An 18499-nucleotide genomic window follows, 5' to 3' on the forward strand; every position below is an offset into this window, starting at 1 on the left:
AGATGCCAGCTGTAGCGTTCTCCCAACAGGTGTCGCTATGTCTTCTACCTCATTCTCCACTCCCTCTTCCCACCAGATGCCCGCCCCCCATGATTCCTTACAGGCAGGATCTCAGAGGAGAAGTTTTGGTAAGATCTCTTCACCACCTCCTTTCTCTGATGTTGGGACCAGCATGTGAAAGAACCAAAATTTAGCAGGGAGCTGGGGAGGTGAGGGTGAGGATGGAGGACGGGAGGGCTTATGTTTTACACATTTGTCTTAAAAGAGCTGAGAGTTAAGAAAGACATGGGGACCCTGGAGAAAGGGGTGGGTTCTCTGATATCTCAGGACCGTGGCTCTGGGAACAGAATGAAGTCGCTGGACCAGATCTCAGAGCATCCACCTCAGTGCCCAGCCGTCAAAGTCAGAATGAAAGAGATTAAAAGATTAATCTCCTGCCCTGCTTGATCCGCTTTGCCAATCAAGGCCACCAGGGAAGGACAAAATAAACCTGCACGCTCGCGAGAGCCATGGGGAACCTGGTTCTCCTTTTAGCCCGGCCCAGCTCTGGGTCCAGGCCTGAATGCTGGCCAGCTGGGTTCAGACCAGGTTGGATGGGCACAGATGGAAAAAGGACAGTGGCTCCCCACTCCTTTTATTTTTTAAAAAAATTGCTCTTTACTACTCTTTCCTGTTGACAAGGCACTACTGCCTTAGCAAAACGTGGCCATTGCCTGAAACTGACTTTCGGTAATATAGTAATTTGGAACTTTAGGAAAAAAGTTTTTTTTTCATGATCACTGGTAAATTGGGATTATGGGTGCTGGTATGGTGAGGTGGGATGTGTGTGTGAGACAGAAAGAGAAACAGAGAGAAATTGAGAATTTAGAAGGAGGATATATTGGTTTTGCCTGCTAAGCATACATTCCCCCTTCTTCTGCTAAAAAGCACCCCAGTTTCTTAATGGAAACCATGCCATTTTCAATACAAATGGTTCCAGTGGGACTGAGCTTATTCTCCAGCTCCTGAGGTCATACCTGTCCTAGGCCTGATCCCCAGGCTACATCACTCCCCATCTACAGTGATTAGCTCAGGAAAGGACCCACGGCCCATGTCAGTCCAACCAAGTCACTCGAGGCCTTTTGCTGGGACTCTCAGCGAAGAAATCCTCTCTTTGCCCCTGGAGTCGCTAAGCTGGTAGAATGTGAGCTCCCCGGGTCCTCTACATAGAAAGAACCTGCCCAAGAACGCAGCCAACACAGGGATGAACAAAGCCGAGGGATGGGGAGAAAGACACTCAGCCTCCTGGCATCTTTGGAGTCTCTGGATCCAGCCACAGCTAAAGCCAGAGCTATCCCTGGACTCTGAAGTTGCTTGAGCCAACAAATCTCATTTTTTGGCTTAAGCCCGTTTGACTAGCTGTCTGTCATTTGTAATCCGGAGAGTTCTGACCAAGACAGATCCTCAGAGGAAAGCAAGCGGATCCCAGAGAAGGGCAGAGGAAGAGACTCCAGCTTCTCCATCACCCAAGAGTGAAGGGAGAGAGAGAGAAAGGGACGAGTCGTCAGCCTGGAGCACTCCCAAATTTAGTATTAATCCCAGTCCCTGGTTGGGGACCTTAGCTTCAGAAGATTAGATTTCCCGGGAAATCTTAAGACTCTCTAAAGCTCTATTAATGAATATGGTAAATAATTAATACCCCACGTTACTTCCTGTTGCTCAGATCTTCATATTAAATATTCAGTAATTTCTTAATGTCTGTATTCTCACCAGACTAAATACATGTTCTTTCAAACAAACTAGCCACTACAGACGAAAACATATGTAGATGTAACAGTAATTTCGAGAGACTCATTAGCAAGTTGATGACTATTAATTTTCTAATTTAATTAATAGGTAGAAATGGCACTTTCTTATAATTTATGTCATTAGTCAAATGAGCTTTCTAATTAAGATTTGCAATCTACAAATTTACAAACTGGTGAATGACTCTAAACATGGAAAAGGATTGACAAGTGTCTGCCTGGTCTCAACTGGCTTTCAGAACTTGAAAAAAGGGGGAGAAATTGAATTCATTTCCTGGTGGTTTCTAAACAGAATCTTTGTTCAATATATTTAGGTCATTCACAGCCACACCATCACCGTGCCTGCGAATCCCATCTCCACTCTCCATCAAACCCAACCGAAAAAAAATAGGTCACATCAGATAAAGCACTAAGTCCGACCCTTACTGGCAGTAACGAATACTACTTGTAAAATGAAACAAAGCTCAAATTTGACAAATATAGAAATAAACCAGACCTCTAAAACAGATCCAAATAGAAATTTCACTGAGGAAACGGTGTGCACAGTGAGTCTGTGGATGGACCCAGCAAACATCCCAGAGACAAAGGCTGTTTTACTATTAGATGCTAATTAGTTAGCAAACCAATCAATAATATTTTTCACAACCTCTAATTGCCAACTTGCTCCACTCTCTCCATGAAAGAGGAAGTCAAGTACTTTAGCAATAAGAAGGAGTGTTTTATCAAATCAATCAACCAATGTTTGCAAAGCATCTACTGAGGAATGGAGCACCCAACAGGCTGAAAACGCAGCTGCTTGGATCACCAACAAAACAGGAGCACCTATGTTTTTGTTTTCAAACAATTTTCTACCAAATAATTGAAAAAAAGGAAGGAAGGAAGAAAATTCGCAAAGCAAATTGCAAAAAATTGGGGGGGGGGATGGGAATCAGAAGCTTATTGGATTTCCTAACACTTATTTTATAATTTATTATTACGCTGAATTGTAGATGGCAGGATACTGTTAGTTTTTTTTTAATGCTTAGGGGTTGGATTCTAACGGTTTTAATCTGGTCTTAACAATAGGTGAGACATTTGGGGCATAGGATGCCAAACACAGAGAACATCTGGTTGACCTGAAAATAGTGTCATACGAAGTAAAGCATCTCTCAAAGACCAAATCATCATTTTTAAAAATATGCATGCCAGGTAAACAGTATCAATCGGAAGATACGGCATTTTCACTTCATTAAAGATGCACAAATGATAGCCAATGTGCACATTTTGGAAAAAGAATTACAAAATTAAAAAAAAATACTAGTGGAATTCCAAATTCACTCAAATAAATCTCTGGGGTCTAGAGGTGAAAATTTACTCAAGATATAAACTCAGGATATAGTCTCTCGAGGGAGGGTATAGCTCAGTGATGGAGCGCATGCTTAGCATGCATGAGGTCCTGGGTTCAATCCCCAGTACCTCCTCTAAAAAATAAATAAGCCTAATTACCTCTCCCCCCAGGAAAAAAAAAAAGAAGCTGATAAGATATAGTCTCTCATTTACAGGTTTTCACAAGAGCAGCACTGCATTTGGGCTGGTGTTCTAACCTGCAGAACTCAGAGCACCATTTTAATAGACAGAACAAGGCAGCTGTGAAGGCATCACCCTTCAGAGGCGTTACCATCCCTTTAGAAAGTCACCTTGGCTCACATCTTAGTTTGAGGCATTTTAACAGCTGTGTGACCTTGAGTAATTGACTTAACATCTCTGAGCCTCAGTCATTTTGTCAGTAAAATGGGAATAATATCATCAGCAGCAAACTCGAAGACTGCTGTCAAGGTTAAACTAGAAATGGTCCGGGAAGTGCTTAGCACGCTGCCTGGTCTAACAATCAGCTGGTAGACAGTAACTTCTATTTACTGTTTTTCCCCCCAAATAAAATGCTGTTACTCCTTAAAACTGTAACCAATTACCAAATCCTTGGCCTCGGGAGGGAAGGCCCTGTAGAAGGCCAAGGCTGCTGTTCCACTGACCAGTGTTCAGAAACCCCAGGCTTCAGGCACGAACAGTCTTGGCGTAATTCCGCCTGGTGAATCTTACCTCATAGTAACTCTGGACGGCGTTCATGAAGGCTTCGTCAGCCACGATTTGGGTTTCCCCATTGAGGAAGGCCTGAAACCGGTCCTTGACTGTCTGCAGCTGCTGCTTGCTGATCTGCAAGAAACAGAGAAGGAGGGGACAGTGAGGACTTGCTCTAGACAAGGGTCAAGGTTACTGTACGTGGAAGATGCCGGCGTGCCGGAGCGGGCTCCGACAGGCGCGGGAGAGCTGATGGTTATCTTTGCAGGAATTTCGCGAGGCAGATGTTACAAACAGCTGTTACTAAAACTTAATATAAATTACAATTAAATTATATTAAAACCAAGGGTAACACACACTCACAATTCAGTGCTTCCTCATGATTTTACTGCATTTTCTGTAACGGAGCAGGACCCTGTTGGGGCGTTCAGGGAACAGACCCCTCTCCCACACCCCCTGCTGCAGCTCCGCATAATGGTATTTCATGTGTATTTCCTGAGTTTTTCAGATGCTTAAAACCTGCACCAAAGGGAAGAAATTAACTACTTGGTGGTCGAGAGCACGTGGCCCCCAGGCCTTCTGGTGCCTAGGGGTTGATAGTGTTGACCGCCCTGTTACCTCCACATCAACCAATCAGAGAATCGTGTACCAGCTGATCACGCACCCTACAATGCCCCTTCCCCTACCTGGCCTTTAAATATGCTTAGCTGAAACCCTCCAGGGAGTTTGGGGGTTTTAAACATGAGTCTCCACCCTACCCCGTCCTTGCTCAGTCCTGCAATAAACCTTTCTCTGCTCCAAATTTCTTTGTTTCAGTTTGTTTGGCCTCCTGGTGCAGCGGGCACACGAACTTGCCTTTGGTAACATTACTATTGTGTGTCTTTGAGGGTATGTTGTCAGAGAACAGGTTCCTGCCTCATGCAGGAAAGAATTCAAGAACAAGGCATAGTAAAGTGAAAGCAAGTTTATTTTTGATATGTTTCTCTAAGTCTAAACTTAGTTTTTTTAAAACACAGGGGGAAAAAAAGTGTGCATACCTATTAATTCCACAAAGTTACCTGCTGGTATTTACTCAAGGAAATAATCAGAAAAGCCCACAAAGCTAAGGGGAGAAAAAAAAAAAGATACACAGTCCATACACAGAGTGGCGTCTGTCTCACTCAGAAGGGAAAACAGCCTAGGAGATACACATTCCACAGGCAGCGTGCGGGCCATCTCAGAAGGCAAGAGAGAGCAACCACAAGGTGCAGAATTGTTAGGTTTTATGGGCTCGGGAATTCCATGGGCTAATGAGTGGGAGGATTATTCCAACTACTTTGGGCAAGGAACAGGGATTTCCAGGAATCGGGTCCCTGTCCACTTTTTGACCTTTTACGGCCAGCCTGGGAACTGTCACGGTGCCTGCTGCTGTGCCATGAGGCTCAAGGTCCCCTGGAAGTCAGATCTTCTGCCATCTTGATTCTCACCAGTGTGTCCTGTCCTCAGTTGCTATGTCATTCCTTCAGTGGTTGTGCCCTGCCCCTTCTCCTCCTGTCTCAGTTACATCCGTCTCATGTATTCGTAGGGTGGAAATGATATAGAATGTCTACCACATGGCTCTTCCCAGTTTTGCATTCAGTGATGGAAACAAGTTATCAGCCAAGGCGGGAGTATTTACACCATGGAAATAGGCAAATGCTACAAATCATGGCTGGATTTTTCATTTATTTGTTTTTTTTTGTTTTCATTTTTTTTTTTTTTGAGAGATGTCTTTTTAACACACCCCTACACCTTAGATGATCTGAAATACCCTGCTTTACAAAGATGTAGTAATCAAAACAGTACAGTACTGGCATTAAAAAAGGCACATAGATTAACAGAACAGAACTGAGAATCCAAAAATAAGCCCATGTGTATATGGTCAATTAACATTTGACAAGGGTGCTAAGAATACACAATGGGGAAAGGATAGACTCTTTAATAAATGATGTTGAAAACTGGATATTCACATGCATAAGAATGAAACTGGACTCCTATCTCACACCACTCACAAAAATTCATTTGGAATGGATCAAAGCCTTAAAAGTGAGAGTCTTAAATGAAGTGTAAAGCCACTAGAAGAAAGATCCTTGCTATTGGTCTTGGCAATGGTTTTTTTTGGCTATGACACCAAAAGCACAAGGAACAAAAGCAAAAATTAACAGATGGGACCACATCAACCTAAAAAATCTTCCACATAGCAAAAGAAATAATCAACAAAATGAAAACGCAATCTACAGAATGGGAGAAAATGTTTGCAAACCATCTATCTGATAAGGGGTTAATACCCAAAATACATAAGGAACTTTTACAACTTAATAGAAGAAAAAAGATTAATAAATGGGCAGAAGACCTAAATAGACATCTCTCCAAAGAAGACATCCAGATGGCCAATGAGCACATGAAAAGATGCTCAATGTCACTAATTGTTAGAGAAATGCAAATCAAAACTACAATGAGGAATCACCTCATACCAGTCAGAATAGCCATCCACAAACAATAAATGCTGGAGAGGGAGTGGAGAGAAGGGAACCCTCCTACACTGTTGGTGGGAATGTAAATTGGTGAAGCCACTGTGGAAGACAGTATGGAGGTTCCTTAAAAAACTAAAAATAAAGTTACCATATGATCCAGCAATCCCACACCCGGGCATATGCCCGGAGAAAGCTCTAATTTGAAAAGACACATGCACCCCAATGTTCACAGCAGCACTATGTACAATAGCCAAGACATGGAAACACTCAGATGTCCACTGACAGATGACTAGATAAATAAGATGTGTATACACACACACACAATGGATTACTACTCAGCTATAAAAAATAAAATAATGCCATTTGCAGCAACATGGACAGAACTGGAGACTGTCATTCTAAGTGAAGTAAGTCAGAAAGAGAAAGAAAAATACCATGTGATATCCCTTATATGTGGAATCCAAAAAAAAAAAAAAGACACAAATGAACATGTCTACAAAACTGAAACAGACTCATAGATATAGAGAACAAATTTATGGTTACCAGGGGTAACCCCTGAGGGTGGGAAGGGATAAACTGGGAATTCAAAGTTTGTACCTCTTGGGGAGTGATGGAAATGTTAGCTATCTTGATTGTGGCGGTGGTTTTGTTGGTGTATACATCTATCAAAATTCATCAAATGGTACATTATTGTACAGGAATCATACCATAATGAACGTGTTTAAGAAAAATGAGCAGAGGACTTGAATAGTCATTTTTCCAAAGAAGACATACAGATGGTAAACAAGTACATGAAAAGGTGCTCAGTTTTACTAATCATGAGGAAAATACCAATCAAAACCAAAAGTAGCTGTCACCTCACATCTGCTGGAGCAGCTATCCTCAGAAAGACAAGAGATACGTGCTGACAAGGGTTTAGAGGAAAGGGAACCCTGTGAACTGTTGGTAGGAATGTAAACTGATGTGGCTACTATAGTTCTTCAAAAAATAAAAAATAGAACTACCATATGATCCAGCAATCCCACTTCTAGGTATGTATCTCAAGGAAAGGAAATCAGATATCTTAAAGAGATACCTGCACTCCCACATTCACTGCAATATTGTCTACAATAGCCAAAACATGGACACAACCTAAATGTCCATCAATGGATGAATGGATAAAAAACGTGGTATATATACATAAATATATATACATGTGCATATGTATACATATATGTGTACATATATGTAATGCACATGCGTATTATTATATACACAGACACACATACAGACATACATATACTGGAGTATTACTGAGCCATAAAAAAGGAAACCCCACCTTTTGCAACAACATGGATGAAACTTGAGGGTTAAGTGAAATAAGTGAAAGACAAATACCCTATGTTGTCACTTATACATGGAATCTAAAAAATCTGAACTCATAAAAATAGAGAGTAGAATAGTGGTTACTGGGATTTAAGGGGTGGAAGAAATGGGGTCAAAGGGTGCAAACTTCCAGCTATAAGATGAATAAATTCTGGGGATCTAATATGTAGAGCATAGTAACCATAATTAACAATACTCTATTATATACTTGAAAATTGTTAACAGAATCATCTTAAAAGCTATCACAAGAGAAAAATGGTAATAAGTGAGAGGATGAAAGTGTTAATTAACTATATTGTGGTAAGATTTTACAATATATACATGTATCAAATTTTTACATTGTATGTCTTAAACTTATATATGTTCTATTTCAATAGTATCTCCATAAAGCTTGGGGGAAGTGCACCATGGCAATATACAGATGTTTTCAGACCTTACTGTTGTTACATTCATGATCACATGAAAGGTGGTATTTAGGGACAAGATACACTTCCAGGATGTGGCACAGATAATTTGGGCGGTAGGTTATATGCAATTTCCTTCCTTATCAAGTCCACCTTCCTTCCCCACTTAGGAAAGCATTCCTAAAAGACTCCTATTTATTCTCCCTCCTCCAGCCCTTATCTGGCTATGTCTCACGGTCCTTCAGTCTTAGCATGAATCGTGCTAACTTCTGAAGCCCTTCCCAACCCCGAGCCTGCATCTTCCTGCTAAGTAATTCCAGGGCACATCGTCTATTCTAACTACTTGTTAGTTATGATTAAATGTGTTAGATGATCTGTCTTTTCTTGCTGTTTTGTTCACAGATGTTTCCCCAGGGCCAACTCAGAGCTGTAGTACATGGCAGGCACTCAAAAAGTGTTTGTTCCACGAATAATGAAGTATATGGAAGATAAATTATTTTTGAATATACTTTAATCAGTTTTAATTTATATCATAAGAAAGTCAGCTAAAAACTTTACTCTTCTAGAATATGAAAATGAACATATGTATGTATATGTGTGACTGGGACACTGTGCGGTACACCAGAAATTGACACATTGTAACTGACTGTACTTCAACTTAAAAAAAAAACTTTACTGTTTTAACCATTGTTTCCACAAAGTTACACTTCATAATTGATAATGGGACGTTGTCTGAGAACTGCTGCTCTAGTAGAAAGAGGACGATCATTCAGCCCCAGTTCTATCCACCACTGTGTCATCTTGGAAAAGCCACTTAGATTCTCTGAATTGGCCACAGAGCTAAAAGCCTTTCTGGAATAGGGCCAGGCTCAAATAAATACATGTTATCTCTTAGTTTTCTCACTTGGAAAATGGTGATAATTCTAATTACTCGCTACGTTGGGGTAGCTACAGCCATTCAATGACATAACATGAGTTCTTCTTTGTTTTAAGTAATGAATTTCTGTATACATTTAGAATGCTTTCATCATTAGAGTGAAATGTTAAGTCTTGCTGGTAGAAAATAAAGCTTAAAGCTATAGGAGACCAAGTCTGGCTTGAGTTTTTATTCCACCAGGAAACAAAACAAAACAGAACAGATTTTTGCTAACAGAACTAGATGGAAGCGGGATTGCTTTAGCTAAATTTTGTACTTTGGGAGAAATAGGGAAGAGTGAATTTAGGGGCCAATATAGAGGAGTTAGGTTTTTGTCAGATTCATGTTTGTTAAGCTGTAGAGCAGCGTCCAATGTCAGCTGCATGTGCAATTTTACATGTTCTAGTCAATTTACATTTTTTCTAGTCACCGTTTAAAGCAAAAAGCAGATGAAATAAATTTCAGTATACTTCATTGGACTCAACGTGTCAAAATATTATCACTCTGACACGAAATCATTACAGAAATGATTAATGAGACATTTTACATTCTTCTTTTATACTATGTCTTTGAATCTGATGTACTTCACTCTTACAGTAAAACCCAGTTTAGAATATTTCCACTGTAAGTGTTCAGTAGCCACATGTAGCTAGCTGGTGGCTACCCCGCTGGGCAGCGTAGGCCTAGAGCTCAGAATGAACTCACTTCTGAGCCGCTTAAGTGTTCCTGTTCTGACCCAAAGACACGAATTATCAGTGGAGTTAGATAGAAAATCATAGCTATTTTGTATGTGCTTGAAATCATTTACAGTGGAGTGTTAGACGGTGGTTGATTTGTTCATCTTATGATGACTTTCTTTTCAGCAGGCCAGGCTTACTTGGTCACGGCTACTGTCACATATAGAACCAAATGAGGTGTCTCGCAGAATTTCTTGCTCAGAATTCCTTCCAAGACTGGGTCCATACCACCTCTGCATGACATGGGGGGTGGGATGGAGTGGGGTGATGGGGCATGAAAGGGGAGGAAGACCCAAAAAACCCTGCTTTTGCCTTAAATGCTTAAGTAATTGAGATGAAATGAGGGGCATACCATCTGAAAGATGAAGACTGTTGACCCAGGCCAAATCCATGATCACTCCAGCCTTCTGTTAAGTAAGTACAGCTCTCATTCCTTCAAGGAATATTGACAGAACACCTACCACCTGCCTGGCCCTGCCCAGGCCCTGAAGCCAACAAAACACACTCAACCTCTCATCTCACCGGCCAGGGCCAGGCACTGGGGAACCACAGGAAATCAGGGATTGTCCTCAAGGACCTTGTGATCTAGATGGAGAGGAAAAAAGTACAGCAAAACCACACACACACACACACACACAAATATGCTTTAGGGTTTCAGAGGAGAGACATGACAGATTAAAAAACTTCCAAAAACAAAGTCCTCCAGGAAGATTCATTTCAGTCAAGTTCAGAGAACACACTTCATGAAGCCCCGCAGAACATCCCCCACTTCCCTGGATACCTCAAGCTCTGTGCGGGAGAGCCTGGGACGCGGGTTCTACCAACAGAGCTACGCTTCTGTCTGGGCTTCACACCTGCCAGCCCCATGCTCACAACTTTCCTCACCACTAATTAAACAAGCAGAGTGTCTATTTCGTCAGCTCACTAGCCGGGTCTCACGGGGCAAATGACTCACCGCTCCACGCCTCAGTTTTCTCATCTGTAAAATGGGGCCAATAGTGACCTCATAGGATTGTTGTCAGGATTAACTGGGAGAAGTGCAATAGTCACCAGAGAACCTGGCACAGCATGAACGTTCAATGAACGTTCGCTGCTGCAATGATTAGCCCTCACCTCTGAGTCTGCGTCCTTACTGCTCCCTTGAGAAAGCATCCCTGTGGGAGAATGCCTTGTCTTCAAAATCCAGCCCAAGTGCTCCTTCCTTGCCCCAGCTGGGGTTTTCTACTTGTTCAGGACTTTGTTCACAGCCCTAACGGTGCATGCATCACTCTGTGAAGTAGTTCTTTACTCAAACACCCGCGCTCAGAGGAAGGGGTGGAGACAGCAGCTGAGAACGTGGGCTTGGGGTCAAAGGAATGTGGGTTCAGATCCTGGTGATGCCACTCACTTCCAAGCTGAGTGACCTTGGGAAGGTGACTTTCCCTAAGTCTTGGTTCTACGTGTATAAAATAGGGGATAGAAAACCTACTTCCCAGGGTTGCTGGAAAGATGAAAAGGAAATGGGGTGATGTCCCCAAGGATCTTAGCATACTATCTAGGACAAAACAAGAGTCAAATGGTAAGGGGGCGGACCAGAGACGAAATGATCCCAGTTGGCCTCTGTCCGCTCCTGTCTTTATCTTGGCCCAGTCTGCTCTCCACCCTCTCTGCTCCAGTCACACCGGTCTCTTTTCTCCATCTCAGATGCACCCTGTCCTTTCTTTTCCGGGAGCCTCTGCACTTGCTATTCCCCCTGCCTGGGCTGCTCTCCCCGTCTTCCGCCACGTTGGCTAACTTCTCAGCCTTAGCGCTCAGTCTCCCCCACATCTTCCGGGACGGCCTTCCCACATCACCCCACCTAACACGATGCTCACCCAAACTATCCTCTATCAAGTTGTCCTAGACCCTGTGCATTTCTTCCACACCCATTATCACAGTCAGTATTTACCTTTTCAGAGATAAACTTATTTGACTGAATTATAACATACACGCAGAAAAATACACCTCATGAGTACAGAGCATGAGAAATCTTCACACAGTGAGCTTTCCCAAGGAACCAACTCTCTTACCAAGATAAAGACCATTACCTGGACCCCAGAAGCTCCTGCATGTCTGCGAAGGCATCGCCTTTCTCCAAAGGTGACCGCTAGCTGGATTTCTCTCAGCACAGATTGGTTTTGTCTGGTTTTGAACTTGATGTCAGTACAAGCAAGCATTACGAGATTCTGTTACACGGGTAGGGGTAGCAATAACTTGTTCATGCTCATTGCTGCGTAGTGTGACGTGGTGTGACTCTACCGTTATCTATCAGGTCTTCTGTTGATGGACATTTGGGTCTGTTTATTTGTTACAATTCTGCTTACCCTTCATTGTCTCCCTCCCCGTAAGAGCATATGTTTCACAAGTACAAGAACCACATCTATCTTGTTTACTGTTCCTCTTCTAATGCCTGGCACATAATGGACTGTAACCACATGTTTGTTGAATGAATACATAATCTTACTGAGTACTTAATATATACCAGACACAACATTAAGCTCTGAAGATACAAAATGAGCAAGGCACAATCTTAGTTCTCAGTTTTCTGGCAGTGGAGTCAGAAATCATATTCATCTTCGATTCCTCAGCATCCTTTCACTGACTGAACGAGTGAATGAGAATCTCTCTTAGGAGCTCACATAAATAACCAGTCTAAGAGCCAATCTTTAGGACAGAATTTATCTCTGGGTAAAAGTAACTGACCTAGAAAGGACTGAACCCCGAAGGTGACCTTCCCCAAATACGCCAAGATAATTGGCCCAGAGTGGCTGACTGTACAATTCTAAATAGACACGCAGGCTTCTATGAGCCACTTCCAAACAGAATTCTCCTGAAATAGAAGTCCATCTAAAAGCATTCAATACGTATGGAAACCAGTTGTGCATCAGATCAGAATTCAGAACTGAAGGAATGAGTGCTAAGAGCAGAAAACCTGAAACGATAAAAGGTCATTATTGCAGAAGAAACTGGCACAGCAGCGTCTGTTAGAACCACGCGAGCGTTCTTGGTTCAATCCACCTCATTAAGCAAGGCCTGAAAATTCCCACTGCATTTCAGGCCGTGTGAGATTTCCCGCAGCGTTCTGGGGAAGTGTGACGTGGGGTCTACAGGGCAGAGAGAACCACACGTTCTGGGTGCTGGTCTCAGGAGAGGCGATGCAGAAGTCAAAACAAGCGCAGGTCAAATCCTGGTGTGAAAACAAGTCCTTGGGCATGGAGTTAACTTTGGCTCTCCCCTCCGAAAACAGGAGATAATCTTACCTGCCTGGCAGGGTTTTTGTGAGAACTAGATGAGAGAATATATGTAAGGGACACCTGGCATCATATGTGGCACAGAGAAAGGATGCAATGAGTAAACAAAAATAAGAAATATGATCGTTAGGGTTTAGTTTTTCCCTTTTCCCTTCCATTCATCTTTTATCTTCTTTCAATGCTCCTTTTTTTCTCTTGTTTACCCAGTCATTTGAAGTTGTATTTACCCCCTCTTATTCTTCCCATTTTAGAGGCTCAGAAGCTAACTACTCTCTTCCCATCACCCATGTGAAAGAGGCAGAAAGCTATTGAGGGTCTTCTGGAAAAGTTTTTGAAAAAGAAATCGTCATAAAAAGGAAAACTGCCTGGTAGTATGACCCTTTCCTTTCTTGCTCCCTCCCCGCTCCCGCTGAGAATACAACAATATTATCCAGAGCTGCCGTGCCCACTGCGTGACCACAAAGGAAGGTTGATGTCGGTACCTATATTTTTTAAGGAGTTACACATGTTTGTAAACACCCATCTCTGGCCTTCTCATCATATAGGATAAAGTCTAAGTGCTTTGTGTATATTTATCATTTCATTACACAGAATATCAAAAGGATGTCCTCAGGGTCAAATTTTAATAAAATTAGTAATGCCTACTGCTTCATCAAGAAGAGTTACCGAGTGAACCTGGCCGTTTTAAACAGTGAGTATGTGGCGGGGAGGAAGTCAACGGCTAGCACGGTTTGACACCACTGCCTTGGTGTGTGCACCTAATGCACCAGCAGTTTCTTCACTGTTGCTTTTGCACCAGGAGTTCCAGTGTTAACACCGTGGGGCAAAAAAAAAAAAAGCAGAGTGTCTTAGTATTGTTAGGAAAATCATCTTGTAGACACCCAAGGGTATGGTGACCACGGTCTAAGAACCGATCAGAGCGGTTTAGTGACTCACCAAACTTGACCAGCGATCAAGGAAGCTGATATGCCTCAAGGAAGGGAGGCAGGAGGAGAGTGGTAGGGCGGGATGCTGGACAGGGAAGCAGGGAACAGACATGGTGCAGGGTCTTGTGTGCCAAAGCGAGGAGATGGGATTTCATTTGAAGTATGATGGGAAACCACCAAGGCATTTCCTTCGTGGCATGTCCAACCTGACATGAAGTGAGAGCATGCAGGACCAGGGAACAGGAGTGAGCTCTCGGGTACAGTGGAGAACCAGGAGAATGTTTCATGCAAGCGGTATGACACGTGGGTCGGGGAGGTGGAGCGTTGCATAGTGTCCAGAATCTCAGTTGGCAGAGATAGGACTAGTGGGGAGAAGGGGAAGGAGGGAGGGAAGGTGGGATAATGAAGGAAAAGGGCAGTCCAGGATGGGGGCACAAAAGAAGTAAAGAAAGAGAGATGAGGAATTGCGGGGCCCATGTGGGGGGACATGGTAAGAATTTCTTTTGTCAATTTATGATTTAAACCATGATGACTTAAAAAAAAAAAAAGAGGTTCTCTCAGCGCAAGCTTCCAGCATCCACGACAGGACAGTCCAAAAATAAAGTCATAACAATCTTCTGGAAATGGAACCACAGACAGTTCCACAGGGCTGGAGCCCAGACAGCAAAACACGGAATCATTACATCACTACACACCATCCTGAGCCTTACGTGGTTTAACAGGGCACTTATCAGTAGCAAGTATTCCCAGAGAAAAAGCTGCAAAAAATCTGAATGCAGGCTGAGTAGAGGTTATAGAAGATTCTTTTACGATAATACCTCACAAACTGTGACTAGGGGCTTCACCGAAATTGATGCAGATGAGACCCTCGTCCTGTCGGTCAACAGCAGTGAGAGAGCGCGCCCCTGATCGGCAGTCACTGTTCAGGCTGCTGGGGTATTTGGAGGAAGGGGAAGACCTTAGGTAACAATCTCCATCGTGATCCAAAGTGACAGAAGGGAAAAAATGGGACCACGTTGGAAAGTGATCTGAAATTGGGAAACACTAAAAACACACGTGCAAACCCTAACAATGGACTTCGGTTCGTAAGATTGTTATCAGTGCCGGCTTGTCAGTTGTCAGCGATGTCCCACACTAGTCCAAGATGCTAATGAAAGAAGAGGGTAGGGAAGATGCTATACTTTCCACTCAATTTTTCTGTAAACCTAAAACTGCTCTAAAAAATAAGCTGTGTGAATTAAACGCCCTACACACGTGCAGATTTTCTATAAAGGGACCCACATACAGCAGCACACGCACAAAGCAGCCCTGAGCCTGCACAGAGGAGAACACAGAATCCCCCCACTCAAGCCTGTCCTGAGACTCAGAGCAGGAAAGAGTAAAAACCCGTCAGTGTTCTTGGGTCCCACTGTCTGAAGCCCTGCGGCAATGCGAACCAGCTGGATCGGACAGAGGTTTCAGAAGAGCTTTCCGCATCCACAAATGAGTTCTGGCTTATTAAAATGATATTTATCATTGGCTCAATCCCCCCGCCCCCCGAGATGTTGCGTTACGGATAATTTAAAGACATCGGGAATGTAATTGCCCTTGCTCTATCGGACAAGAGAAATAGTGGGGGATTCTTTCGGAAGCAGCCAAGAGAGAAAACTTCCTTCAACTTGAGTGATGCCACTTCTCCTACAACAGGAACAGGCAGCGCTGATTTCATGCCTTGGTAAGCAGGTGGGTAGGCTGCGTGGACTATTACTGAGATCTCTTTAAGGAAATTTCTTTTTTCTTTTTAACCCGCTGTAATATTTGTCATCAGTTGGGGAACAACTTGCTTTTATGCTGTGTCTAAAACCTTGCCCTTATGGGCAATGATCATTTGAATTTTATTTTTCTGCAAGTCCTCACAACTCCACTGATGCATTGGTTTTTTTGGTTTTTTTGTTTTGTTTTGTTTTGGGTTTTTTTTGGCTATAGTGTCATCTAAGGGCTTTTCATTCTGTCTTCTCCCTTCACTTTCTTCACTTGGCTAAACCTTACTTGTCTATCAAAATGTTCAAAGTCACCTTTCTCTGACAGCACCTCCCGTCCCTAAGCTAGATTCCCTCTGTCTGAACTCCCTCATGCCCCATCTTTTGGCATTTATTATAACATTAACGTAAAGCATGAACTCTTACATCTGCCCTTCCTACTAAACTGCTCTGAAGAAATCTTTTTTTTTTTAATCACTGAACCCCAGGTCCTAGTAGTAGCCAAGAGCTCAATAAATTTGGAGGGCTCTTAGTTTGTATCAGCATTACTCACGAAGCTTGTAGAAAAATACTGATGTTTGTTCCTTCTCAATGAGAATGTCTGGGGGTGGAGATCCAGGTATGCACAAGTTTACCCTCCTACACTGCTGGTGGGAATGAAGATTGGTGCAGCCACTATGGAAAACAGTGTGGAGATTCCTCAAAAGACTAGGAATAGACTTACCATATGACCCAGGAATCCCACTCCTGGGCTTGTATCCAGAAGGAAATCTACTCCAGGATGACACCTGCACCCCAGTGTTCATAGCAGCACTATTTACAATAGCCAAAACATGGAAACAGCCTAAATGTCCATCAACAGGTGACTGGATAAAGAAGATGTGGTATATTTATACAATGGAATACTACTCAGCCATAAAAACCGACAACATAATGCCATTTGCAGCAACATGGATGCTCCTGGAGAATGTCATTCTAAGTGAAGTAAGCCAGAAAGAGAAAGAAAAATACCATATGAGATCACTCATATGTGGAATCTAAAAAACAAAAACAAACCAAAAACAAAGCATAAATTCAGGACAGAAATAGACTCATAGACAGAGAATACAGACTTGTGGTTGTAGAATAGACAAACAAGATTACACTGTATAACACAGGGAAATATACACAAAATGTTACGATAACTCACAGAGAAAAAAATGTGACAATGAGTGTGAATATGTCCATGAATGACTGAAAAATTGTGCTGAACACTGGAATTTGACACAACATTGTAAAATGATAATAAATCAATAAAAAATGTTGAAAAAAAAAGAAACTTAAGGAGCATTTCTCACAGACAGCCATTGCAGGAGTAAATTGAATGCTGAAAGAGTTTAACTATGATTTTTAAAAATCGAAGTACAGTTGACTGATAAAGTTGGTTAGTTTCAGGTGTACAGCAAAGTGATTCCGTTTTTTTTAAATATATATATTCTTTTTCATATTCTTTGCATTATAGGTTATTACAAGACAGTGAATATGAACTATGATGAAGGACTATGATGACTCTTAACACAGGATTAAAAGTACTTTCCTATTCTCTTTACAATGGGTTGAATATTCTGCAATGTGAAATAAACACTATAGTTTTTCCTACACAGTTCCAGAAGACCAAACTAGGGCTAGGCAGAAGGTACAGGGAAGCTGATTTAGGAGCCACATGAGGACAGACTTTCTATTATCTGGGACTTTAGAAAAACTGGATTCGATTGTCCCTTGATGCAGAGTTTCTTGTCATCAAGAGTATCCGGTTATTTCGAGGGGATTCCTCACTGAAGTGAGAGTTGGGGTCTGTGGTCACCACAGCCTTGCATACAGAGTTCACGGTGCTTTATCCTACAGAGGTATGTTCCACTCTTAGAAATGTCTAGTCATCAGAGACAAGGAGCCGCTAATTATCTTCCTGAAAATGATAAATAAATCCATGGCTTTGAATTTTCTCCTGGGAAAGTCGCAGGGATGTGCTGGTAAAGGTCTAACAACCAGATCTCTGCGGGAGGTTTCCGTGATCTAAGTATCTCCACCATGACAGAATTCAAGCCACCAATATGCCCCTTACGTGGCTTACAGAATTCCCCAAAATCTAGCGTTCAGTCTTAAGCCTACTTTGAGCACACCACTGGCAAGCTGCCTCCTCTTTCTCCCTCCTCTCCGAACATCTCTCCCTCCTTCGTCATCCCTCTTCACCTTTTATTATTAAATGGTTTTTGACTGGGAAGAATCGAAACTGAAACACCAAGGAAATTCACCTTACTTCTTTAAAATTTAGAATTCTTCTTTGAATCCAGCAGCTGGGAAATATTCATTCTAGTACAAGCTCTGACTCAAGGCAAAGCTTTAGTATATACATGCAAAGCTTCACACCTCCCATCTCCCTCCCCAGTTTTAATACTGAACTCTGTAAAATGTCGCTTCCCCCAGGAAGCCGTCCCTGAACATCCAGATAAGGCTATATAATCCTCTGGCTCCTCAGAACTGCAGTTCTCATCATTCTTGCATTTACTGGCTGAAGGTGCATCTTCCCCATAATCATGTGCCCACAGGGCTGGGAATGTGTCTGCTCCACTCAATTTCCTGCACCAGCAGAGTGCCTGGCATATAGAAGTCACGTATTCAGGCTGCGTTAGATAACTGGATGTCATAAAACACAAGTGGAAACAATCTTTTGAAAGCCCTGGGTGGGGAATGAAGCCGACTCTGTGTTCTTCCCTGCTCTACCACCTTTGAGCTATGTGACTTTGGGCATTTTACCTAATTTGCCTTAAAGCAG

At 42.5% G+C, this 18499-nt stretch overlaps 1 protein-coding gene across 3 annotated transcripts in view; it reads right to left on the minus strand.

The window, feature by feature from the left end:
- Nucleotides 1-18499, minus strand: part of CADPS (calcium dependent secretion activator) — a 414447-nt gene that overhangs the window by 317547 nt on the left and 78401 nt on the right. For all 3 annotated transcript variants that reach the window (XM_072941600.1, XM_072941599.1, XM_072941598.1), the window contains exon 2: nt 3861-3974. In XM_072941600.1, coding sequence (XP_072797701.1) covers nt 3861-3974 — 114 coding nt within the window. The remainder of the gene's footprint in view (nt 1-3860; nt 3975-18499) is intronic.

This window comes from Vicugna pacos, chromosome 17 (assembly GCF_048564905.1).
Source record: "Vicugna pacos chromosome 17, VicPac4, whole genome shotgun sequence".
Classification (NCBI taxonomy): domain Eukaryota; kingdom Metazoa; phylum Chordata; class Mammalia; order Artiodactyla; family Camelidae; genus Vicugna; species Vicugna pacos.